General features: G+C 54.4%; 1 protein-coding gene across 1 annotated transcript in view; it reads right to left on the bottom strand.

Moving 5' to 3' along the window:
- Positions 1-2,466: 2,466 nt before the first annotated feature.
- LOC140428787 (tumor necrosis factor ligand superfamily member 10-like) overlaps positions 2,467-27,658 on the bottom strand; it is a 112,803-nt gene continuing 87,611 nt past the window's right edge. Inside the window, exons 3-5 of the mRNA XM_072515476.1 lie at positions 27,129-27,165; positions 10,137-10,229; positions 2,467-3,103 (exon numbers count right to left, since the gene is read on the bottom strand). Of these exons, the coding sequence (XP_072371577.1) occupies positions 2,682-3,103; positions 10,137-10,229; positions 27,129-27,165 (552 nt within the window). The 3' untranslated portion in view covers positions 2,467-2,681. The remainder of the gene's footprint in view (positions 3,104-10,136; positions 10,230-27,128; positions 27,166-27,658) is intronic.

Raw genomic sequence — 27,658 nt, forward strand, 5'->3', positions numbered from 1 at the left:
CATGGTGGATATGTTTCACATCCCCATTCTCCTGTCTTATCCCCATAACCCCTGATCTCTTCTTAATCAAGAACCTATCACCCTCTGTCTTAAAGACACTCAGTGATTTGGCCTCCACAGCCTTCTGCGGCAAAGAGTTCCACAGATTCACCACCCTCTGGCTGAAGAAATTCCTCCTCATTCTGTTTTAAAGGATCGTCCCTTCATTCTGAGGCTGTGTCCTTCTAATTTCTCTGGATAACTATTCCTGTAAGTCATTTGGAACCATCCCCAGACTGCAATTTAACTCAGCGTCTCAGATGGCTCCCAACACAGGATAACTGCCACCAATTATTTGAGTTTCCTGGGAAGTACCATGCAGGTCCTGTATGGGACTTCCAAGGAGCCCCAGTGCCACTTCTGGGAAACCTCTAGGTACAACCCTCCAGTGAATGGATGCTATGGGCCAATACAAATCTTTTCTTGAGTATTGCTGAAAATAGAGACATGCTGTTGAAGCTTGTCCCCTTGCACTCATCAGGACAGATGCAAGAATACCAAATTTCAAAGGGAGTAACAATATACACTGCATACAAAAAGGGGTGCTGATTGGTTGGCAAATCATCTCTGATTAGTCAAGGCATTGCCATGGCAAATGGACCAGGGAGCTACTGATCCTCCAAATGTTTTTGTTTATCCAAAAAAGGTGAAATGTTGGACATATTCACTGAATCTTGCCCAAAGCTGCATTTATTTATATGAAGGGCCTGTCCTCTGGAGACAAAGGAAGTATGTCCAGGTATTGTAGCTTTTTGGATAAACAAAAGCATGGGGAATAAAGCTCCCTGGTACATTGAGGAGATTACATTCCTTATCATCTCCTCACTGACCTGCATTGCCCATTCTTTGTCAAATATGCTGATCATGTGGTCAGTCAGCAGAATTACTGCCCACCCTCTTCTCTTAAAAGGATTTGGAAGTCTTAAAGGGCAAAGCAGAAACTCTTTTGGCTGCACTTAATTCACCCTGGAGATAGGATAGACATGTGATGTCAAAGAGCCAGGATTTCCTTCATTTTGGTTTCGCTCCCCCATTGCAATCAGATGACTGGGGCAATGTTGAAGCAAAAATGTCTGCCCCATTAGTGACCGCACCTGGACGTGATGGGGGCCTGAGCCTGAGGGTTGTGCAGTTGAGGGTATAACTCCTGGTTAGGACAATGTGCAATACACAAACAGGCCTTTCAACCCAAGCAATCTGTGTTGGCTGTTAACCTTTCCATCAAGAAGTGGCTCTCCGTTTCTATCTCCATTATTCACACTTATCTTCAATTCTCAATCAAGCCCAGTCATAAAGGGAAATGAGATGGTAAACTGGCCATTACCAGGCCCCTTTCCATTGGCTGCCTGCGTTAGTTAGCCTCAGGTAGCTTTGTGCTCCTCATGTCGTGACTCAGTCATTGCCGTCATCATCTTTCAATGATCCTTCTTCAAGGAAACATGGAATGGCATTTGTCAGGTTGGTAATTTGAATGTCCTTCATCTCTACCCACTGGAGGTGGAAACTTCCACTGGGAATTTGGAACTTGAATGCTCAGTATACAAGGGAGGAGACCTGGATTAAGTCCTGAATCGGATTAACCCGTGTTAGGCCAATTTTAGGTTGAAATTGTGTCAGCTTAGGGGCTTGGACATTTCTGTCACATTAAAAGTCATGCAGGGTCACATGTTAAAGTGCCGATCATGCAACTTGTCTTCTGCTCCAAGGAGGAGGTAGTGTTTTGTCCCCTTGCTTCAGTTTGTGTCTCATCACCAGTAAACTCACCCTGTAACTTCAGTTTTGCTTCAATCCCTAACCCCAATGATCTTTTCATTATTTGCAGGTCTAGAATCTAAATTAAAAATCCCCCATTGGTGGGTTGGCTAATTGCCCAGAGGGACAATCCAGTATCGGGGGCTACCAGCTTACCATGGTTTTTGGTCAGCAGTTTCAACTGGTATCAGAGCTCTGAAACCCGAAAATGGTAATTTGTGGCTTCCCGTCCAGTTCAAACAGGTACATGGAAGCAGGGATTGCCGACAAGGCCACTGGTTTAGCGCACAGCTAAATCGCTGGCTTTGAAAACAGACCAAGGCAGGCCAGCAGCACGGTTCAATTCCCGTACCAGCCTCCCTGAACAGCCGCCGGAATGTGGCGACTAGGGGCTTTTCACAGTAACTTCATTGAAGCCTACTTGTGACAATAAGTGATTTTCATTTTTCATTTCATTTCCAGCTTCTATCTCCACTGCTTCATTATGCTGGTCAGAAAGTGTTTTTCATTAATTTAGTTGTTTTTAGTTTATTTTTTACTATTTGTTCCATTTTTTATGTATTTTGTGCAACATTGTTTATGTTCAGTCAGATTTTAATCTAATGATGACTCTGTTATCGTGAGGTGGAACTGTCCTACTTCTCAGGGCTGAAACACATTGAGGCGGAGGAGAGCTTTCGTTTTGAAACACTACCTTTTATTAACGAAACAATGATAAGCGGTTCTCGGTCATCATCTTAACTGATATACATCCACGATTTACTTATCCTATTTTAGCAATGATTGAACTGAGTAGCTGAGCGGTGTCAGGATCAAATTGTTCACTACCCACTATTCGAGTATTCGGAGTGTGGAGGTGCCGAACCTAACAATGCACAATTGACACTAATTCAATCCATTTTGAATGCTCCCAAGTAACTGGATGCCTCATCGACATCTACTAAAGAGACATTTGACACAGTCACAAAGATTTTGTCGCCATTGAGCAGACTGAAGACCCCTCCTTGATAGACTGAATACAAGTTATGGTTGCCCGAGCACCAAGTGCTGGCCCCCCTCAAGATCAAAGTTGGCTTTGGGTATTTGGCCATCTTCCTGTAGACGTACTGAATCAGCTGATATTCTCTTGTGACCATGGGATGGTCTGCGTGGTATCGGAATAAAATCTGGGCATAAATATAGTACAGGCCTCGGTGCTTGATTCTCAAGGATCCTTGGCTGTAGCGCATCTCTCTTAGGTGTGCCAGTCCCACCTTCTCCTCCCAGGACATTATGGGTTTCCCTTTCAGTCCAGGAAAACTGGTCTCGAGATCTGAGTGAGAAGACAAAGGCACAAGATCTGAAAGCGACCGTTTAACAGGATAGCAAGCCCCTACCTGCTCCACCCCTCACCAGCACATCCTGCCATCACTTGTATTAATCTAATGTTCAGGTAAATTGCTACGTTTTGTAGCAAAACATGATGCGATGCTTTCAATGGCTAAGTGCAGAGAGAAGTTGTGTGAATGTTATTGAGGAAGGGATTGATTGAAAAGAGCATTCCTCATTGTGGTTTTATTCCTTAAAAATGATACATAAATACAGCGAGTTCATTAAATTTACATGGGAAAGTGACATTTTCAGCAGCAACATATTGGGGCGAGCCCTGACTTTGTGATGATTACAGCACAGAGTGATAGTGAGTCACTGGGAATTCAAGCAGTGTGTGAGTGTCTGGTTAAGAGGTTGCTGCATCTAAGCTGGCGGTGGTGGAGATGGTGAAGGTACTGTGACAGGAGGAAGGTGGGGAAGGAACTCAGATCGAGTGTTGTTTTCGTTACGGAGAAGATCCTATATGGGGAAGTTAATGATGGTTGAGAGAGTTTAGAATAGAGAAGATGTAAAAAGCAACGCCTGATACAGACAGGCCGAGAATCATCCTTCACTATTGTTACGAAAGAGGTTTTCCCCAGCGAATGAGAGATGGCTGGGGGGAAGCTGTGACAGGATATGGGCGGGGGGGGGGGGGGGGGGGGGGCGTGAGGTCAGAGGTTCATAAGGATTAGACATAGGGAGCATAAGAAATAGATGTGCATGAGCTACCGTATATTGTCCGAGAGGAGGAGAGAGCTGCAGTTGAAAACTTCACGCTTTTGGAGAACCAGGCTGAATGCAGAAGGTTCAGAGGGGAAGTGAAAAAGCAAATAAAAGAAGTGAAGACGGGGGGGCAGGATTTTTCAGTCCCGCCCTCCCCGGAACTGAAAATTCTCACCCGAGGTCAATAGACTTTTGGCTTGTTCGGTATAATGGGCTGGTTTAGCTCAGTGGGCTAGACAGCTGGTTTGTAACGCAGAACAAGGCCAGCAGCGTGGGCTCAATTCCCGTACAGCTTACCCAAACAGGCGCCGGAATGTGGCAACTAGGGGCTTTTCACAGTAACTTCATACTTGTGACAATAAAAGATTATTATTATTATTTATCTGTGACGATTCCCACGGCAGGCAGGACTGGGAAACTTAGGCCAGAATATGAAAAGAGACTAGCAATTAACTAAAAAGGAATCCCAAAATCTTCCGTAAGCATATAAATAATAAAAGAGTCGCAAAAGGAGGGCTGATTAGGGACCAAAAGGATGGATTTACTCATTGAGCCAGGGGCATGGCTGAGATAGTAAATCTGTTTTCATCGAGGAAGAAGATACTGGAGAGGCCATGGTGAAATTCAAACATTTGAAAAGTATAATGTTGATAAGGAGGAGGAATTGGACATGCTGATTGTACTGTAGGGTTGATAAGTTACCAGGACTGGATGAGATGCATCCAAGGATACTGAGGAAGAGAGATTGGAAATTGTGGAGGCACTGGCCGCAATTATCCAGTCTTCTATAGTCTCAGGGGATGAATCATAGAAACCCTACAGTGTAGAAGTAGGCCATTTGGCCCATCAAAGCTGCACCAACCTTCTGAAAGAGCACCCCATCCAGGCCCACTCTATCCCTGTAGTCCCATATAACCGTCGGAACACTAAGGGGCAATTTAGCATGGCCAATCAACCTAACCTGCAATCCATAATAACACAGTGGTTAGCACTGCTGCCTCACAGCCCCAGGATCCCAGGTCAATTCCGCCTTGGGTCACTGTCTGTGTGGAGTTTGCACGTTCTCCTTGTGTCTGCGTGGGTTTCCTCCGGGTTCTCCGGTTTCCTCCCACAGTCCAAAGGTGTGCAGGTTAGGTGGATTGGCCATGCTAAATTGCCCCTGAGTATCCAATGGTTAGGTAGGGTTCCGGGGATAGACAGGGAATTGGGCTTGGATGGGATGCTCTTCTGGAGGGTCAGTCAGACTCGATGGGCTGAATGGCCTCGTTCTGCACTGTAGGGATTCTATGATCCTATGATTTACAATGTCACACCAGCGAACAAGTTCAGACATTCATATATGCGCATCTATGTTTGTGCTGCCCATCTACTGACTTAAGATGCTCAGTTGCTGTTCTGATGCTTTTTTTACTTGATGAATCTTTATACAGCCAACCTTTTTCTTAAAATTAATATTAATTTATTGCTATATTACATTTTTTTATAATTGAGTGAGTACAAAATTATGGGTTATTTTGGTGACAATAGGTTCAACATTATTGGCCTTATGGGAAAATCAATTCCCGTGCTTTTTCAGGGACCAATAATGTCGTAGGTGCGAGGACTGCCGGTATAAACATAAATCCAGTAACTATAGGGCAGTCATTTTAACTTTGGTTGTAGAGAAGCTTCTATAAACAATACGGCAGCACAAAATTAATAGTCACTTGAGCCAACTTGGGTTAATAAAGAAAGCCAACTACAATTTGATCAGGGTAAACTGTCTTTTCCTAACTTGCTGGAGTTTTTTGCAGAGGTCACAGAGACGGTTGATCAGGGTAAAGCTGTTGATGTGGTGTACGTGGACTTTCAAAAGGCATATGACAAAGCGCTGCTCGACAGACCTGAGCAAATCCATAAAATCCCTGCAGTGCAGAAGGAGGCCATTCAGCCCATCGAGTCTGTTCTGACCCTCCAAAAGAACATTCTACCCTATCCCTGTAGCCCCATCTAATCTTTGGACACTAAGGGGTAATTTAGTATGGCAAATCCACCTAACCTGCACATCATTGGACTGCAAACTACAGCTCAAGGAATCACAGGGACAGTAGCAATATGGCAATGAAATTGGCTGAGTAACAGGAAAGGAAGGGTAGTGATTAATGGATATTTTGCCGACTGATAGACTGTCGCGGAATGCCCCAAGTGTCGGCTGCTCTTCCCGATATATATTAATCAGGGAATGATTACAGCATAGAAAGAGGCCATTCGGCCCACCATGTCAACATTGGATCTCTAAATGAGTGATGCACCTAAGTACTACTCACTCGCCTTCTCCCTGCAACTCTGCACATTCTTCCTTTTCAGACAATAATCCAATTCCCTCCTGAAAGCCTCGAATGAACCTTTTTCCACCACACCTTTAGGCAATGCAATCCAGACCTTAACCACTCGCTGTGCAAAAAAGTTTCTTCCCAAACCCCACTCCCTCTTTTGTCAATTGCCTGAAATCTGTGCCTTCCGGTTCTCAATCCTTCCACCAATGGAAGCAATTTCTCCCTATCTACTCTGTCCAGATCCCCTCATGATTTTGAATTCCTCGATTAAAAATAGTCTCAACTTCTCCAAATTATTTTCATAACTGCCGATCCTCATCCCTGGAACCATTCTCTTTCCTACACTCTCCAATATCTTCACATCCTTCTAAAGTGTGGCACCCAGAACTGGACATAATACTCCAGTTGAAGCCAAACCAAGTGTTCGCTATAACTTCAGCATAACCTCCTTGCTCTTGTACTCTATGCCCTTATTAATAACACCTAGGATATGTAGGATTCATTAACCACTCAATCTGTTAAGGCACCTTCAATGATTTCTGCCCTTTAGAATTGTACCTTTATTTTAATTGTCTTTCTGCGTTTTTCCAACCAATTTGAACCGCTTCACATTTCTCTGTCTTAAATTTAATCTGCCACTTGTCCACCTATCCCACTAACTTGTCCATGTCCTTTATGAGTTCTACATTACCCTTCTCAAAGTTCACATGCTTCTGAGTTTCATGTCATCCCCAAATTTTGGGGTTGTGCCCTGTACATAAAGGTCTAGATCATTGATATAAATTAGGAAAAGCAAGGCTCTCAAAACGGACTACTGGGGAACGCCACTTTAGATTTTCAACCCGACAAACATCCATTAACCATTACTCTCTGTTTCTTTGATGTGGAGATGCCGGCGTTGGACTGGGGTGAGCACAGTACGAAGTCTTACAACACCAGGTTAAAGTCCAACAGGTTTGTTTCGATGTCACTAGCTTTCGGAGCGCTGCTCCTTCCTCAGGTGAATGAAGAGGTCTGTTCCAGAAACACATATATAGACAAATACAAAGATGCCAGACAATGCTTGGAATGCGACCATTAGCAGGTGATTAAATCTTTACAGATCCAGAGATGGGGTAACCCCAGGTTAAAGAGGTGTGAATTGCATCAAGCCAGGACAGTTGGTAGGATTTTGCAGGCCAGATGGTGGGGGATGAATGTAATGCGACATGAATCCCAGGTCCCGGTTGAGGCCGCACTCATGTGTGCGGAACTTGGCTATAAGTTTCTGCTCGGCGATTCTGCGATGTCGCGGGTCCTGAATGCCGCCTTGGAGAACGCTTACCCGGAGATCAGAGGCTGAATGCCCTTGACTGCTGAAGTGTTCACCGACTGGAAGGGAACATTCCTGCCTGGAATCCTGCCACGGATTCCCGCCGTGGATCGACATGGATACCACTATTACACGTGAGAACACCACCCACCAGGTACGCGGTACATACTCGTGCGACTCGGCCAACGTTGTCTACCTCATACGCTGCAGGAAAGGATGTCCCGAAGCGTGGTACATTGGCGAGACCATGCAGACGCTGCGACAACGAATGAACGGACATCGCGCAACAATCACCAGGCAGGAATGTTCCCTTCCAGTCGGGGAACACTTCAGCAGTCAAGGGCATTCAGCCTCTGATCTCCGGGTAAGCGTTCTCCAAGGCGGCCTTCAGGACCCGCGACAACGCAGAATCGCCGAGCAGAAACTTATAGCCAAGTTCCGCACACATGAGTGCGGCCTCAACCGGGACCTGGGATTCATGTCGCATTACATTCATCCCCCACCATCTGGCCTGCGAAATCCTACCAACTGTCCTGGTTTGGTACAATTCACACCTCTTTAACCTGGGGTTACCCCATCTCTGGATCTGTAAAGATTTAATCACCTGCTAATGCTCGCATTCCAAGCATTGTTTGGCATCTTTGAATTTGTCTATATATGTGTTTCTGGAACAGACCTCTTCATTCACCTGAGGAAGGAGCAGCGCTCCGAAAGCTAGTGACATCGAAACAAACCTGTTGGACTTTAACCTGGTGTTGTAAGACTTCGTACTGGTTTTTGAGTATAAGAATTGGCAAGTCATGTTGCAGCTGTATAGAACTTTAGTTACGCCACACTTGGAGTATAGTGTTCAATTCTGGTCGACACACTACCAGAAGGATGTGGAGGCTTTAGAGAGGGTGCAGAAGAGATTTACCAGAATGTTGCCTGGTATGGGGGGCATAAGCTATGAGGAGCGATTGAATAAACTCGGTTTGTTCTCACTGGAACGAAGGAGGTTGAGGGGCGACCTGATAGAGGTATACAAAATTATGAGGGGCATAGACAGAGTGGATAGTCAGAGGCTTTTCCCCAGGGTAGAGGGGTCAATTACTAGGGGGCATAGGTTTAAGGTGAGAGGGGCAAAGTTTAGAGTAGATGTACGAGGCAAGTTTTTTACGCAGAGGGTAGTGGGTGCCTGGAACTCACTACCGGAGGAGGTAGTGGAGGCAGGGACGATAGGGACATTTAAGGGGCATCTTGACAAATATATGAATAGGATGGGAATAGAAGGATACGGACCCAGGAAGTGTAGAAGATTGTAGTTTAGTCGGGCAGTATGGTCAGCACGGGCTTGGAGGGCCGAAGGGCCTGTTCCTGTGCTGTACATTTCTTTGTTCTTTGTTCTTTGTTCTTTGGTCTCTGTTTCTTGTCACTCAGCCAATGACCTAGACTTTGGTGCAAGAGTTCACTTTAAAATCCTTTTAAATAGAGGGATCTTCTGTCTGCTGAATGCAGTTTGAGTTGTGTGAGATAAGTGACGGTTGAGGGAAATGATTGATAAAGGAGTGTGCAGAGAGTTGTATAATCTCATCCGGATGAAAACAACAATGTCAATTGGGTTATTTTTCCTGATTCACAAGGCACCAATTACAAGGACTTGAAACTTCAATGCACAAATGTATCAAAGTTACAAACTGACTGGTAGATAGGAAGGAACTTTTTCAGTTAGTAGAAGTATCAGTGACCAGGGGGGCATCGATATAAGGTAAGGGGCAGGATGTTCAGAGGAGATTTGAGGAAAAGCTTTTTCACCCAGAGGGTGGTGGGGATCTGGAACTCACTGGTGTTAGCAGTGGGAACCCTCAGAACATTTAAGAAGTGTTTAGATGAATACTTGAAATGCCATAGCAAACAAAGCCAAGAACCAAGTGTTGGAGAGTGGGATTAGAATAGATATGTGCTTGAAGGCTGGCGCAGACATGATGGGCTGAAGGGCCTCTTACATCACTATGATTCTATGGCCATCTGTCTCCTCTGTACACATTTGGCGCTGTTCCGAACAGGCCCTCACCAAAATGGCATCAGATACTATCTATGTCAGAACTATACGTGCAAGGTGCAGATGGCATTTTACATCCAAAACAGCATCTGTAATGAAGAGCAACGGAGCCAAATTTTACACCTGCAAACTCCACTTGATACCTCCCTGCTGTGTGATGCTCAGATCGGGAGCTGGGGGGAGAGGGAGATGACGGAGGGGGTGACGGCAGAGAAGGGTGGGGTTGCCATCTTCAAGATTTGCCCTGGAGTCTCCAGAAATTAAAACTTTTGCAAGTAATCCTAGAAACCGACTGTCCTAGTGTTGGAAAGATAGTGCTTTTTATTCCTTTGAACACTTTGCTTCATTCATTATAAAAATATTGGAGGTGGAACAAAATAGACTGTTAGTGAACATGTCCAAATAGGATTGATGAACTCCTGTCCCAGGTACTATTGCATGGAAGGAACCACAACAAGTTGAATATGTTGGAAGATTTTTCAAAGGGAAAATGAAATAGCCCTGGTGTGGGTGTGGAAGGGAGGTGGGTTAAATTCCTGCTTCAGCTGTAGTCTGAAGGATTGAACAGGATTCTACTTCATTAATGCTAAATAGAACTTACCGGAAGAATTTCTGGTTGTTTTTTTTATAGTGAGGTGAGCGTAGGGTGTCAGCCATGAATTCTTCCTCGTGCGAATGGATCCCTTAAGCAAATCTGGAAAGCAAACATACTGTGAGTGGAAAGTGCCAACAAGACACTGCTCCGCCTGCAACATCTGAATATGTCCACCACTCCTAGCGTAACCGCAAAGGTTTGCAGAAAGACCCAACTCAGCAGCCTTGGGAGGAGGCAGATGAGAGGAAACCTAAAGATATCCAAAGCACTGAGGGCAATTGAACGGTTAATCCTGAGTACTGCGCATGAACTCAAGACAGGTGGGGAGGGAGGCAGAGGGGTCACAGGTACAAGATGAGTAAAAGACACAATGCCATACTGATATCATTGAGTTGTCCTTCACACTGAAGGGGTACAACATGGAGTGGACACAAGCTAGGAATGGAACTGGAAACTCTGGAGTCTTCCAACGGGCTGTGGAGAATTTGACCATTTTTAATGGAAGGGTGAGGGAGAAGCCATCAAATAGCTTCCCTTATCTCGACCTGCCTTCTTGACTATCTGCATATTTACACAGGCGAGTCTTCTGTTTGTCTTCTCCCAGAAGAAAAAAAATAGTTTGGACCAGTATTTTTATTTCCCAGTTTTTACTTTTCTTTTCCTTCTGGGCTGTTGAAAAAGCACAGAGGCAAGTCAGATAGCTAGTAACACAGTTCCAAGTCACCAAGGCCACAATTGAACCCGAGTGCCTGGCGCTGTGAGGCAGCAGTGCTAATCACTGCGCCATAGTGTTAAGCACTGCACCATTGTGGCAATCAAAAGGAAAGAACTTAATGCACTGTCCACAACATTTTTAAAAAACTATATATTTTATTGAAAACATTTCAAACAACAATTTTTCCCTCTTACAAAGCAAACGAAACAATAACAAAACAGAAATTTTTTAACAATACACAGGTAACAAACCCCATGTCTATTGACCTAAACTAAACTAAACCCCCCCCTCCCCCTGGGTTGCTGCTGCTGGTCATCTGTCTTCCCTCTAACGTTCCTCTAGGTAGTCGAGGAATGGCTGCCACGCCTGGTGAACCCTTGAGCCGATCCTCTCAGGGCAAACTTTGCACTGTCACAACATTTAATAACATAGCATACTTTTCAAATGTAGTCAGTGTTTTTAATGTAGGGAGACATGGCAACCAATGGGTACACAAAAGTCCCAGAAGCAGCTAAAGGTAATCTTTTTAAAATTAATTTAAGAGATGCCATTGGCTGGGTCAGCATTTATTGCCCATCCCTGATTGCCCTTGAACTGAATGGCTTGACTATTTCAGAGGTCATTTAAGCGTCAACCACACTGCTGTGAGTCTAGAGCCACATGTAGGCCAGTCGGGATAAAGACAGTAGATTTCCTTCCTTAAAGGACATTGGTGACCCAGATGGGCTTTTGTTATAATGGGTTCCAGGTTTCTTTGACATCTGCACAATGTCCCCTTCTATAAGGCAGCACCTCCATCATTCACGGGTACTGTCTTGCAGTCTCAATCTGAATGATTGACTCAAGTCTCTGAAATTGGATTTGAACCCACAATGTTATGACTCTGAGATGGGAATGGTAAGTTTTCCGAGCTTTCCAGGACACTAGCGCAAGTGTAACCATCACTGATTATCACAAAGTGCAGTTGGAGCTTCTGCAAAGGGAAGCTTGGGGACATATAGGACCAGCTAGCCTGGATGTGGACCTCGCACATCAGTTACAGTGAGCACTCTCACTGAGGGGTCCACGTAGGATCCGAGGCAGGCTCATGGGGTTGCACGATGGCACAGTGGTTAGGACTGCTGCCTCACAGCACCAGAGACCAGGGTTCGATTCCGACCTCGGGTGACTGTCCTGTGTGGAATTTGCACGTTGCAGTGGAGGCAGTGGCGTATTGGTATCATCGCTGGACTAGTAATTCTGGGTGCCAGAGTCATGCTCTGTAGACCTGGGTTCGAATCCCACCACGGCAGATGGTGAAATTTGAATTCCATAAAAATTTGGATGTAAAAGTCATGAAACCATTGTTGATTGTCGAACCACCTGGTTCTCTAATATCCTTTAGGGAAGGAAATCTGTCGTCCTTACCTGGTCTGACCTACATGTGACTCCAAATCCACAGCATGTGGCTGACTCTTAAATGCCCTCACTCAGGGATGGGCAATAAATGCAGGCCCAGCCAGTCCACATCCCAGGAACACATTAAAAAAAAAATTGTCTGCAAGGGTTTCTCCGGGTGCTCCGGTCTCCTCCCAGAGTCCAAAGGCGTGCCGGCCCCCTCATATATTTCGACCAAGATCAACTCTCATCCTTCTAAAATCCAATGCGTATAGGCCCAACCTATTCAACTTTTCCTCATAAGACAACTCATCTCAGGAATCAGCCTGTGCTCTGAACTGCCTCCAATGCGAGTACATCTTTCCTTAAATCAGGTGACCATGCAACACAGGGCGAAATTCTCCGTTATCGGCGGAAAGTCCGCCGATCGGCGCAAAAAACGGCGCAAATCCGACTTGCGTCACGTTGGAAAAATGGGTCGATAGTCTCCGGCCCGAAATGGCTAGCAGCGACATAACGGGATCCGTGCTTGCGCAGCGGTTCACGCGCCGCACGGCGTGACGGCTCATAAGGCCGCGCTGCTCCCCCCCACCCGACCGGAACACCCGACCGCAACACCCGACTGGATGGCTGGCCGTCGCTCAGCCCCGAGGTTCGAGTCACGCGATGTGGAGGCGCTCCTGGACGCGGTGGAAGCAGAGGAGGGACGCCCTGTATCCCGGGCACGGCCGCAGAGTTGCCCCACGCCACAGCCGGCGTCTGTGGAGGGAAGTGGCAGAGGCCGTCACCGCTGTGGCCCTGACACCACGGACAGGCACCCAGTGCCACAAGAAGGTGAACGACTTTGTCAGAGCAGGCAGGGTGAGCCTCCCCCATATCCCCCCCTCCCCATATCTCCCCCTCCCCCATATCCCCCCTCCCCCATATCCCCCCCTCCCCCATATCCCCCTCCCCCGTATCACCTGATCACTGCCTGATGTCTAACCATGCATGCTTCATTGTGTATCGCAGGACCAAACGTCCAGGCACACCATCCCCGCAGATGCAGTCCCGCCCCGTAGGATGCCCCCTCGGAGACCACAGGAGACGGAGAGACCCGCACCCTCCAGCATGCGACGCCCGCAGGATGCCCTCGGAGACCACAGGAGACGGAGAGACCCGCACCCTCAGCATGCGACGCCCGCAGGATGCCCCTCGGGACCACAGGAGACGGAGAGACCCGCACCCTCCAGCATGCGACGCCCGCAGGATGCCCCTCGGAGACCACGGAAGACGGAGAGACCCGGACCCTCCAGCATGCGACGCCCGCAGGATGCCCCTCGGAGACCACGGGAGACGGAGAGACCCGGACCCTCCAGCATGCGACGTCTGCAGGATGCCCCTTGGAGACCACGGGAGACGGAGAGACCCGGACCCTCCAGCATGCGACGCCCGCAGGATGCCCTCGCACACCACGGGAGACGGAGAGACCTGGAGCAACAGGGAGACGACACCCCCGTCACGTGCGGGAGCGACCACCCAGCGACGAGGGGGGCAGCCACAGGCCCCCGTCACATCCGAGCCAGGACACCACTACCCAGGACACCACTACCCAGGACACCACTACCCAGGACACCACTACCCAGGATACCCCTACCCGGGACAGCACTACCCAGGAAGACGAAACACCGGACAGTGACTCAGAGTGGATGGGTGGAGACGAATCCCCACCCCAAAGTGCCATGGACTCAGAGTGGGACGAAGAGCACGACACAACGCCACTGCTGTCACCAACACCCTCCACCATCGCAGAAACACTCACCACGGTTGGGCACTTTAGTGATGAGGCGTCTGGTACACTCACTGGTGCGCACAACACAGCCGTCCCGATACAGCAGGTGGAGGTGGGAGCAGCAGAGGGACCGGCGGTCCGAGGGCAGCCCAGCCCAAGCGAACATCTGCCACCCAGATGGATCCCGGGTTCCCTGCAGTACCACACCCACACATAGATCCGATGCAACCACCGACCCGAGACGAGCGAAGAGGGTGACGGGCGGCTTGCGGCGGCTGCGGTCGCAGGTGGAGGAGGTCCACCCGCGTCCAGGAGCTGGGAGTGGTGCCGGTCATGCGTGCCACCCAGGCCGACACCGGCACGAGTGGCGTCCGCGGTGGAGGCAATGGGTGCGATGGTGTCAGACATGGGGAATGGTTTGCGAGGCCTGGGGCCTTCCATGCAGGCGGCGTCTGTGGCCCAGGAAATGGCTGCCCTCTCACAGGAGGTCCATGAGCCAGTGCCAGCGCCAGATGGCAGAGGCGCTCAACGCCATAGCCCAGTCTCAGCAGGCCATGGCCCAGTCTCTGCAGGCCATGGCCCAGTCTCTGCAGGCCATCGCTGAGGGCATTGGCGCCAGTGGCCATTGTGCGAGCCGGCGTCGCACCTGTCACAGACAGGGTTTGCCAGCCCCCTGGGCTCCATGGCTGCAAACTGCAGACCCCTGTCGATACCAGCACGGGCCTCCAGGACTGGCAGCGCCAGATGTCGGGGGGGCGTCGGAATGGCCAGTCCGTTCGCATCCCCCACCCATGTAGAGGCCTGGGGGCCATCGGGCACCCCGAGGGAGGAGGAGGTGGTGTGATCCGTCCCGGCTCCCTCTGTAGGAGAGGTCCCGGTACACCGCGACACCTCGGACTCCCCCACTTCCGTCCCAGGTGCATCGGGTGGGCAACGGGCAGGACAGGCTGGCAGCTCGCCATCCCAGTCGCCCGGGCCGCAGCCTGGCCCATCTAGGCCAGGACGCCCAGGAAACGGCCCGCCAAAGGGAGCCAGTGTCAGACGGCAGGAATCACAGGAGTCCACCTCCAGTTCTGCTGTACCGTCTGGGGAACCACGTAGACGTAGTCAAAGGGCCCGTAAGGCCAAAACAATTAGACACTGAGTAAGTTGGCACGGGTGCAGGGCACAGATGAGTTTTAGGTGCTAGGGCACGTGCATGAACTCCTTTGGTTAATTAAAGTCAACGTTACACCTACCGAAGCTGCCTTTGTGCTCTGTCCAAAGTGTGCGGGGGTGTCATGTACGTTGAGCGCAAGTGTGTGTGTGAGGGGTGGTCTTACCTCAGCCCCAGGTGAGTCTTGCCCCTTCCCCCTGGGCCGCCATCAACATCCCCCGGGCAGAGGACGGGACCGTGCGCTGCAGTGTCACAGCCGCATGCAGGGATGGTCCGGGTGGATGGTGGTACTGTGGCCATGGTCAGACATAGTCCAACGATGTAGAGCCAGGAGCTCATCGCAGGGCGGGTTGTCATCATCCTCCATGGCCTGCGATAGACACGCGTCGACCCTCAACTGTGTGAGCCCGGCCCGTTGTGCCGCAGGTGGATCAGCAATGAGGGGGGGGGGGGGGGGGGGGGGGGGGGGGTGGTCGGCTGTTGCCCCATGGTGTGCGGTCTGTGGCCATACTACCCGATTCCCACGCCCATCTAGTCAGTGAAGCGGGCGTCTATCAGTCTGTCCCGTGCCCGCTGGACCAGCCGGTAACGGTGGACAGCCACTCGCCTGTGTCTACCCGTCTGCCCTGACCATTGCCCCCATCCCCTCATCTGGGAGGACTGGGCCTCTTCCTGCTGCTCCTCCACTCCGCCCCTCCTCTGCCTGCGGCACATCGCCCCTCTACTGGGCTATGTTGTGCAGGACGCTGCACACCACAATGATGCGGCCGACCCTATCTGACCAATACTGGAGGGCGCCCCCAGAGAGATCCAGGCACCTGAAACACATCTTCAGCACGCCAAAGCACCTCTCGATCACTCCCCTTGTCGCTACATGGGAATCATTGTAACTGTTCTCCGCCTCATTGCGTGGCCTCCGTATAGGCGTCATCAGCCACGATCGCAATGGGTAGCCCCTGTCGCCCAGCAACCAGCCCCTTAGCCGGGGGATGGCGCCCTCGTACATGCCGGGATGGATGACCGCGACAATACGAATGAGTCGTGTACACTGCCTGGGTGACGGGCGCAGACGTGCAGGATCATCATGCGGTGGTCGCAGACCACCTGTACGTTCATCGAATAGGTCCCCTTCCTATTAGTGAATACGGCCCTGTTATCTGCAGGTGGCCGCACGGCGATGTGCATCCCATCGATCGCGCCCTGGACCATGGGGAACCCGGCCACGGCAGAGAAGCCCACGGCCCGGGCATCTTGGCTGGCCCGGTCCACGGGGAAGCGGATGTAGCGGTGCGCCATGGCATATAGCGCATCTGTCACTGCCCGGATGCACCGGTGCACCGATGTCTGCGATATGCCGGACAGGTCCCCACTCGGTGCCTGGAATGACCCCGTTGCATAAAAGTTCAGGGCCACCGTAACCTTGACGGACACGGGGAGAGGGTGTCCCCTGCCAGTACCACGCGGTGACAGGTGTGCCAGCAGGTGGCAGATGTGTGCCACGGTTTCCCGGCTCATCCGGAGTCTCCTCCTGCATTCCCGGTCCGTGAGGTCCTGGTATGACTGCCGGGGCCGGTACACACGGGGTGCCCTCGGGTGCCTCCGTTGCCGTGGGGCCGCGATGTCCTCCTCCCCCTCCTCGTCCTGTCGGTCAGGTGTCCCTCCAGCCTGGGCGGCTGACGCCTGCCCCTCTGCGGCAGCCTGCGCCGCCTCTCTGGCACGCTCCTCCTCCTCCTCCTCCTCCTCATCCAGGGCAACATAGACCTGAGCGGCTGCCACCACGGCGGCCAACATCGCTGGATGATCTGAAAACCATGACGGCCTGGTGGGGGGGAGGGGAACGACGACATGTCATCATTGCCCATATCCCCTCCTCCCCCCAGCCAGGTGGCATGGACCGCATTAGTCCAACTGTTGGAGGCTGGCACCTGGCCAGGTGGACCAACTCACTTGCCCTCCCATCCCCCTCCTCGGCACGGACCCCCCTCAACCTCCACCCCGGCACGGACCCCCCCCCAACCTCCACCCCGGCACAGACCCCCCCCCAACCTCCACCCCGGCACGGACCCCCCCAACCCCCAACCTCCACCCCGGCACGGCACAGACCCCCCCCCAACCTCCACCCCAGCACGGACCCCCCCCCAACCTCCACCCCGGCACGGCACGGACCCCCCCCAACCTCCACCCCGGCACGGACCCCCCCCCCAACCTCCACCCCGGCACGGACCCCCCCCCCGCCCCAACCTCCACCCCGGCACGGCACGGACCCCCCCCCCAACCTCCACCCCAGCACGGACCCCCCCTCAACCTCCACCCCGGCACGGACCCCCCCCCCAACCTCCACCCCGGCACAGACCCCCCCCCAACCTCCACCCCGGCACGGACCCCCCCCAACCCCCAACCTCCACCCCGGCACGGCACGGACCCCCCCCAACCTCCACCCCAGCACGGACCCCCCCCCCAACCTCCACCCCGGCACGGACCCCCCCAACCTCCACCCCGGCATGGACCCCCCCCCCAACCTCCACCCCGGCACGGCACGGACCCCCCCCCAACCTCCACCCCAGCACGGACCCCCCCCCAACCTCCACCCCGGCACGGCACGGACCCCCCCCAGCCTCCACCCCAGCACGGACCCCCCCAACCTCCACCCCGGCACGGACCCCCCCCCAACCTCCACCCCGGCACGGACCCCCCCCCCCCCCAACCTCCACCCCGGCACGGACCCCCTCCCGGCACTCCCCCGGAGCCCAGCCTACTCTAACCACCCCCCCACCCCCCCCCCCCCCCCCCCGCCGCACACACACACACACAACCCGAGACACACCTCTCCTCACGCATTCAGACTGCGGCCACGCCATCGCCTGCCCAGAGCCAACCCCCCAGGCCGTCACTCACCTCCACACTGGTCGGCGTGAACCTGGAGCACCGGGTCACGCCGATGAAAAGGAGGTTTGATTCACGTCGACGTGAACGGTCATCACGTCGACGGGACTTCGGCCCATCCGGAAGGGAGAATATCGGCAGGCTGAAAATCGGCTGCCTTGCGCAGACCCGTGACATTCTCCGCGGCAGCGGCGACATTAACGCCCCGCCGACTTTTCTCCCTTCGGAGACTTCGGCAACCGGCGGGGGCGGGATTCACGGCGGCCAACGGCCATTCTCCGACCCTCTGGGGGGTCGGAGAATGACGCCCACAGTTTTCCAGGTGCAATCTCACCAATGTCCTGTACAGTTCCATCCCCCCTGTCAACATTCCAGTTGCTTTCCTAATTATTTGCAGTAACTGGGCAGTAACTGGATGTTAACTTTGTGTGATTCATGCAGGCCCAGATGCCAAATCCATTTAAATAAGATTTGTTTTTTCTATTCTTCCTGCTATCTATATATTAACCTGTCTATATCCCTTTGCAAACACTTGGTGTTCTCCTTGTAACTTGCTCTCCCCCTATCTTTGTAACATCAGCAAATTTGGCTACAATACATGCTGCCTCTTCATCCAAGTCATTAATAGCAATGTAAATAGTTGAGGCCTCAGCACTGATGCCTGTGGCACTCCATTAGTGACAGTTTGCCAACCTGAAAATGACCAATTTATCCAGACTCTCTGTTTCCTGGCTAAACCTCTATCCATGCTAATAGTAAGTAAATTCACCGTAGTCCCAGATGACCGCAGTCCCAGATAACAGGACCACCACACCTCAGGCGAGGGGCAAGGTTGAGAAGGTGGAGCCTTCATGAATAACCTCAGCCGGTACAGGAATTGAACCCGGGCTATTGGTCTCTCTCTGCATCACAAATCAGGTGCCCAGCCAACTGAGCTAAACCGGCCCATGCTAACATATTACTCCCCGACACCATGAGCTCCATCTCCTAAACCTCGCCCCTCTCCTGAGGTGTGGTGATTCTCAGGTTAAATCCCCACCCATCAAGTCTCCCTCTCAAAGGGGAATGCAGCCTATGATCATCTGGGACTACGGCAAATTTACTTACTATTAGCATGGATAGAGGAAGGATGCTATTGAATGTTTCTCTCTCCACAGATGCTGAAAATCTTGTTGAGTTTTCTGTTTTCACTTCAGATTTCCAGCATCCATAGTGTTTTGCTTTTATTAGCATGGCTCTTATCTTGTGTGGCACCTTTTAGTGGCACCTTAAAAATGCCTTTTGGAAATCCAAACACTGATTCCCCCTTTATCCGACCTGCTGGTTACATCCTCAAAGAACTTTAATAAATTTCCATTTCACAAAACCATGGTAACCCTGCCTGTCTGACTGTATTATGATTTTCTAACGATCTTGCTGCTACTTCCTTCCAAATGGATTATAGCATTTACCCAATGACAGATGTTAGACTAACTGGCCTATCCTTTCTTGCATTCTGTCTCCCTCCTTTTTTGAAAAGTGATATATAATAAATATGTAGAGTGGACCAGGACTTTCAATTTATCATTGTAAATTCCAGAATTCTGAGTTAGAGAGTTTGAGAGGGAAAGAAAGAAATCAGTGGCGAGGACAAGGGTATGAGGGTGAGAGAGTAATGGGGTTGGCGGGAGCAAGGAGAAGTATAGGAGGATGAGAAAGTGAGATAAAAAGAGTGGGTTGTAGAGAACGAGACTGTGCGATGGGCAGGTGAGTATTTGAGAGGAGGGGAGTGAGCAGGGAGCGATAAGAGAAAATGAGTTGAAGACATGGAAGAGATCCAAATGGTGGATAAAGAGGGAAAGAAACAATCGGCGGGATTCTCTCAGCCCACGCCGGGTTGGAGAATCGGTGGGCCGGGCGCGATTCTCGCGCCGCCGCCCCGATGCCGGTCCGCTGATTCTCCGGTCACCGGAGAATTGGTGCCATTGGCGCCGGCATGGCGCCTGTTGCCGGGATGGGCCGAGTTGCCGTCCAAAAAAGCCCAAGTCCTGCCGCCAGCGTTCACATCTAGTCTTACCCGGCGGGACCTCGGCATCCATCTTGTCTGGGGCGACTTGTTGGGGGCGGGGGGGGTGGAGGGTGGGTTCGATCACTGGGGTTCCTCCACCGTGGCCTGGCCCGCGATCGGGGCCTACCGATCGGCGGGCCAGCCTTTCCTGGTGGAGGCCTCTTTTGCTCTGCACTGCTCCTGTAGCCCTACGCCATGTTGCGTTGGGGCCGGCGCGGAGAAAGATGCTACCGTGCACGCGCGCATTCGCGCCATTCGTATGCGCAGACCCACAGTGCCCATTTGACATCGGTATTTGCAGCTGGAGCGGCGTGGGTCGCTCCAGTGCCGTGCTGGGCTCCTGTAGGGCAGAGGATCGCGACACATAGCGGTCCGATGACGCCGTCGTTAAACTCTCCAGTTCTTACAATGGCATCAACACTGCCGTCAGGTGGGAGAATCCCACCCCATGAACTGGAAAGAATGAGCATTAGAAGGGCTGAGTTTGATTGTCTCAATGACCAATCTACTGGATAATACTCAACATCCTGACTCCACATGGAATGGCCACATCCGAGCTACTGATCCATCGGAACCATCCCCAAGGAAAGCTCACATTCTGTGAAGAACTCGACTCCCACTGAATAAACAAACACCTTGGTGGGAATTCTCCGACTGTTGGGATTCTCTGTTTCTGCTGGCACCACGGGTTTCCCGGAGGTGTAGGGTGACGTCAATGGGAAATCTCAGTGACAAGCGGCGGGAGTAGAGAATCCCGCTGCCAGCGAATGGCGCGCTGCCAAGAACCGCGGGCGAAATTCTCCGTTAGCGGCGCAAAGTCCGCCGATCGGCGCAAAAAACGGCGCAAATCCGACATGCGTCACGCCGCAAAAATCGTCGCGAAGTCTCCGGCCCGAAATGGGCTAGCAGCGACGTGACGGGATCCGCGCTTGCTCACGTGGTTCACGCCGTGCAGCGTCATACACGCCGCACGGCGTGACGGCTCATAAGGACGCGCTGCTGCCCCCCACCCGACCGGAACACCCAACCGGATGGCCGGCCGCCGCTCAGCCCCGAGGTTCCAGTCACGGGATGTGGAGGCGCTCCTGGACGCAGTGGAGCAGAGGAGGGAGGCCCTGTATCCCGGGCCGCAGAGTTGCCCCACGCCACAGCCGGCGTCTGTGGAGGGAGGTGGCAGAGGTCGTCACCGCTGCGGCTCTGACACCACAGACAGGCACCCAGTGCCACAGGAAGGTGAACGACCTCGTCAGAGCAGGCAGGGTGAGCCTCCCCACCCGCCCGATATCCATATCCCCCCTCCACAGATCCCCCATACCCCTCCCTCCCCCATATCCCCCCTCCCCCATATCCCCCCTCCCCCATATCCCCCCTCCCCATATCCCCCTCCCCCATATCCCCCCCTCCCCATATCCCCCCTCCTCATATCCCCCCTCCCCCATATCCCCCATATCCCCCCTCCCCAATATCCCCCATATCCCCCTCCCCATATCCCCCCTCCCCCATATCCCCCTGCCCCATATCCCCCCTCCCCCATATCCCCCTCCCCATATACCCTGTCCCCCATATCCCCCCTCCCCCATATCCCCCTCCCCCATATCCCCCCTCCCCCATATCCCCCTCCCCCATATCCCCCCATATCCCCCATATCCCCCTCTCCATATCCCCCATATCCCCCCTCCCCCATATCCCCCCGCCCCCATGTCCCCCATATCCCCCTCCGCATATCCCCCCTCCCCCATATCCCCCATATCCCCCCTCCCCCATATCCCCCATATCCCCCCTCCCCCATATCCCCCTCCCCCATATCCCCCCTCCCCCATATCCCCCCTCCCCCATATCCCCAAGTGAATCCAGCCCTAACCTTAACCTCTGCAATACACGCGCACCCCCCCCCACCCCCACAGGAGAAGTGCGCACACAACAATAGGGAGCATGTGAGGACTGGAGGAGGCCCCGCTGATGAGAGGCCACTGACCGAACACGAGGAAAGGGCCCTGGAACTGGCTGGCGGACCTGAGGACCGGGAGGTTGCTGATGCAGAGGTCGGGGGCGTACTAGCAAGTGAGCCACCGACAGCCCGTCCCCATATCCCCCCTCCCCTATATCCCCCTCCCCCGTATCACCTGATCACTGCCTGCGTGTCTAACCATGCATGCTTCATTGTGTATCGCAGGAACAAACGTCGAGGCACCCATCCCCGCAGATGCAGACCGCCCGCAGGATGCCCCTCGGAGGCCACGGGAGACGGAGGGACCCGGACCCTCCGGCATGCGACGCCCGCAGGATGCCCCTCGCACACCACGAGAGACGGAGAAACCCAGACCCTCCGGCATGCGACGCCCGCAGGATGCCCCTCGCACACCACGGGAGACGGAGAGACCCGGACCCTCCGGCATGCGATGCCCGCAGGATGTCCCTTTGAGACCACGGGAGACAGAGAGACCTGGAGCAACAGGGAGACGACGTCCCCGTCACGTGCAGGTGTGACGACGCAGGCGTGTGCCACCCAGCGACGAGAGAGGCAGCCACAGGCCCCTGTCACAGTCGAGCCAGGACACCACTACCCAGGACACCCCTACCCAGGACATCCCTACCCGGGACACGCCTACCTGGGACAGCACTACCCAGGAAGACGAAATACCGGACAGTGACACAGAGTGGATGGGTGGAGACGAACCCCCACCCCAAAGTGCCATGGACTCAGTGTGGGACGAAGAGCACGACACAACGTCACTGCTGTCACCAACACCCTCCACCATCGCAGAAACACTCACCTCGGTTGGGCACTTTAGTGATGAGGCGTCTGGTACACTCACTGGTGCGCACAACACAGCCGTCCCGGTACAGCAGGTGGAGGTAGGAGCAGCAGAGGGGCCGGGCGGTCGGAGGACAGCCCAGCCCAAGCGAACATCTGCCGCCCAGATGGATCCCGGGTCCCTGGAGTTACCACACCCACCTATAGATCCGATGCAACCACCGACCCGGAGAGGAGCGAAGAGGGTGACGGCCGGCTTGCGGCGGCTGCAGTCGCAGGTGGAGGAGTCCACCCACGTCCAGGAGCTGGGAGTGGTGCCGGTCATGCGTGCCACCCAGGCCGACACCGCACGGGTGGCGTCCGCGGTGGAGGCAATGGGTGCGACGGTGTCAGACATGGGGAACGGTTTGCGAGGCCTGGGGCTTTCCGTGCAGGCGGCGTCTGTGGCCCAGGACATGGCTGCCCTCTCACAGGAGGCCATGAGCCAGTGCCAGCGCCAGATGGCAGAGGCGCTCAACGCCATGGCCCAGTCTCTGCAGGCCATGGCCCAGTCTCAGCAGGCCATGGCCCAGTCTCATCAGGCCATAGCCCAGTCGCTGCAGGCCATAGCCCAGTCTCAGCAGGCCATCGCTGAGGGCATCGGCGCCATTGCCCATGTGCGAGCCGGCGTCGCACAGTCACAGACAGGGTTTGCCAACCCCCTGGGCTCCATGGCTGCAAACCTGCAGACCCCTGTCAATACCAGCATAGGCCTCCAGGACTGGCAGTGCCAGATGTTGGGGGGCTTCGGATGGCCAGTCCGTTCGCATCCCCCACCCATGTAGAGGCCTGGGGGCCATCGGGCACCCCAAGGGAGGAGGAGGTGGTGTGGTCCGTCCCGGCTCCCCTTGTAGGGAAGGTCCCGGATCACCGCGACACCTCGGACTCCCCCTCTTCCGTCCCAGGTGCATCGGGTGGGCAACGGGCAGGACAGGCTGGCAGCTCGCCATCCCAGTCGCCCGGGCCGCAGCCTGGCCCATCTAGGCCAGGACGCCCCAGGAAACGGCCGCCAAAGGGATCCAGTGTCAGAGGGCAGGAATCACAGGAGTCCACCTCCAGTTCTGCTGTACTGTCTGGGGAACCACGTAGACGTAGTCAAAGGGCCCGTAAGGCCAAACAATTAGACACTGAGTAAGTTGGCACGGGTGCAGGGCACAGATGAGTTTTAGGGGCTAGGGCACGTGCATGAACTCGTTTGGTTATTAAAGTCAATGTTACACCTACAGAAGCTGCCTTTGTGCTCTGTCCAAAGCGTGCGGGGGTGTCATGTACGTTGAGCGCAAGTGTGTGTGTGTGAGGGGTGGTCTTACCTCAGCCCCAGGTGAGTCTGCCCCCTTCCCCCTGGGCCGCCATCAACATCCCCCGGGCAGAGGACGGGACCGTGCGCTGCAGTGTCACAGCCGCATGCAGGGATGGTCCGGGTGGATGGTGGTGCTGTGGCCATGGGTCAGACATAGTCCAACGATGTGGAGCCTGGAGCTCATCGCAGGGCGGGTTGTCATCATCCTCCATGGCCTGCAATAGACACGCGTCCACCCGCAACTGTGTGAGCCCGGCCGTTGTGCCGCAGGTGGATCGGCAATGGGGGGGGTGGTGTGCATGCGGGTGGGGTGGGTGGGGTTGGGGAGGGGGGTGAGGGTGCTGGGTGGGTGGATGGGTGGGGGGTGTGGGTGGTCGGCTGTTGCCATGGTGTGCGGTCTGTGGCCGTACTACCCGATTCCCACGCCCATCTAGTAAGTGAAGCGGGCGGCTATCAGCCTGTCCCGTGCCCGCTGGGCCAGCCGGTAACGGTGGACAGCCACCCACCTGTGTCTAGCCTGTCTGCCCTGACCATTACCCCCATCTCCCTCATCTGGGGAGGACTGCGCCTCTTCCTGCTGCTCCTCCACTCTGCCCTCCTCTGCCTGCGGCACATCGCCCCTCTGCTGGGCTATGTTGTGCAGGACGCAGCACACCACAATGATGCGGCTGACCCTATCTGACCAATACTGGAGGGCACCCCCAGAGAGGTCCAGGCACCTGAAACGCATCTTCAGCACGCCAAAGCACCTCTCTATCACTCCCCTTGTCGCTACATGGGCATCATTGTAGCGGTTCTCCGTCTCATTGCGTAGCCTCCGTATAGGCGTCATCAACCACGATCGCAATGGGTAGCCCCTGTCGCCCAGCAACCAGCCCCTCAACCGGGGATGGCGTCCCTCGTACATGCCGGGGATGGATGACCGCGACAACACGTATGAGTCGTGTACACTGCCTGGGTAACGGGCGCAGACGTGCAGGATCATCATGCGGTGGTCGCAGACCACCTGTATGTTCATCGAATAGGTCCCCTTCCTATTGGTGAACACGGCCCTGTTATCTGCAGGTGGCCGCACGGCGACGTGCATCCCATCAATCGCGCCCTGGACCATGGGGAACCCGGCCACGGCAGAGAAGCCCACGGCCCGGGCATCTTGGCTGGCCCGGTCCACAGGGAAGCGGATGTAGCGGTGAGCCATGGCATATAGGGCATCTGTCACTGCCCGGATGCACCGGTGCACCGATGTCTGCGATATGCCGGACAGGTCCCCACTCGGTGCCTGGAATGACCCCGTTGCATAAAAGTTCAGGGCCACCGTAACCTTGACGGACACGGGGAGAGGGTGTCCCCCGCCAGTGCCACGCGGTGACAGGTGTGCCAGCAGGTGGCAGATGTGTGCCACGGTTTCCCGCCTCATCCGGAGTCTCCTCCTGCATTCCCGGTCCGTGAGGTCCTGGTATGACTGCCGGGGCCGGTACATACGGGGCGCCCTCGGGTGCCTCTGTTGGCGTGGGGCCGCGGCGTCCTCCTCCCCCTCCTCGTCCTGTCGGTCAGGTGTCCCTCCAGCCTGGGCGGCTGCCGCCTGCCCCTCTGCGGCAGCCTGCGCCGCCTCTCTGGCACGCTCCTCCTCCTCCTCATCCAGGGCAACATAGACATGAGCGGCTGCCGCCACGGCGGCCAACATCGCTGGATGATCGGAAAACATGACGGCCTGGTTTTGGGGGGGGGGGGGGGGGGGGGGAACGACGACATGTGATCATTGCCCATATCCCCTCCTCCCCCCAGCCAGGTGGCATGGACCGCATGGGTCCAACTGTTGGAGGCTGGCACCTGGCCAGGTGGACCAACTCACTTGCCCTCGCGTCCTCCTCCCCGACACGGGCCCCCCATCCTCCTCCCCGGCACGGACCCCCCTTCCTCCTCCCCGGCACGGACCCCCCAACCTCCTCCCCGGCACGGACCCCCCATCCTCCTCCCCGGCACGGACCCCACCCCCCTCCCCGGCATGGACCCCCCCATCCGCCTCCCCGGCACGGACCCCAACCTCCTCCCCGGCACGGCCCCCCATCCTCCTCCCCGGCACGGCCCCCCATCCTCCTCCCCGGCACGGGCCCTCCATCATCCTCCCCGGCACGGGCCCCCCATCCTCCTCCCCGGCACGGAACCCCCCCCCATCCTCCTCCCCGACACGGACCCCATCTTCCTCCCCGGCACAGACCCCCCATGCTCCTCCCCGGCACGCCCCCCCCCCATCCCTCTCCCCGGCAGGGGCCCCCCATTCCCCTCCCCGGCACGGACCCCCCATCCTCCTCCCCGGCACGGACCCCCCATCCTCCTCCCTGGCCCGGACCCCCATCCCCCTCCCCGGCACGGGCCCCCCATCCCCCTCCCCGGCACGGACCCCCCATCCTCCTTCCCGGCACTGACCCCCCTCCCGGCACTCCCCCGGAGCCCAGCACACTCTAACCATCCCCCCCCCCGCCGCACACACACACACAACCCTAGGCACACCTCTCCCCACACATTCAGACTGCGGCCACGCCATCGCCTGCCCAGCGGCCAACCCCCCAGGCCGTCATTCACCTCCACGCTGGTCGGCGTGAACCTGGAGCACTGGTTGACGCCGATTAAAAGGAGGTTTGATTTACGTCGACGTGACCCATCAGCACGTCGACGGGACTTCGGCCCATCCGGACGGGAGAATATCGGCAGGCCCAAAATCGGCTGCCTTGCGCACACCCGTGCCATTCTCCGACGTCTGCCGCGCCATTAACGCCCCGCCGACTTTTCTCCCTTCGGAGACTTCGGCAACCGGCGGTGGCGGGATTCACGGCGGCCAAAGGCCATTCTCCGACCCGCTGGGGGGTCGGAGAATGACGCCCTGCATGTCTGAGGGACCGGAGAATCCAACTCCTCTACTCCTAGACCAAAATGTGGTGACAAACAAAGTCTTACCTTTGTGTCGCTGTTTTCCTGCAGCACCGTGAAGCACCTAAATAAAAAGAAGAAACAGTTGATACCTTTTTAAAAAAATATATTTTATTAAAGATTTTTGATCAAAAAGAATTTTCCATTTTTGCAACTTTGTAACAAAATGTACATTGACCGTTATTTAAACAATATATTAAACTAACAACAAGTGCAGAAAAAGAACAAGAAAAAAGAAATAATAATACTTAAAAAATAAATATAAACAACTAACATGGCAAAAAAAAAACCCCAAACACCGAATACACCCTCCCCCCTCCCCCCTGGGTTGCTGCTGCTATCTTTCCTGTTTTCCCTTATCGCTCTGCGAGATAGTCAAGGAACGGTTGCCACCGCCTGGTGAACCCTTGAGCCGAACCTCTTAGTGCGTATTTTATTCGCTCCAATTTTATAAACCCTGCCATGTCGTTTATCCAGGCCTCCATGCCCAGGGGTATGGCCTCTTTCCACATAAGTAGAATCCTTTGCCGGGCTACTAGGGACGCAAAGGCCAAAAC

The sequence above is a fragment of the Scyliorhinus torazame genome, chromosome 8 (genome assembly GCF_047496885.1).
Source record: "Scyliorhinus torazame isolate Kashiwa2021f chromosome 8, sScyTor2.1, whole genome shotgun sequence".
Classification (NCBI taxonomy): domain Eukaryota; kingdom Metazoa; phylum Chordata; class Chondrichthyes; order Carcharhiniformes; family Scyliorhinidae; genus Scyliorhinus; species Scyliorhinus torazame.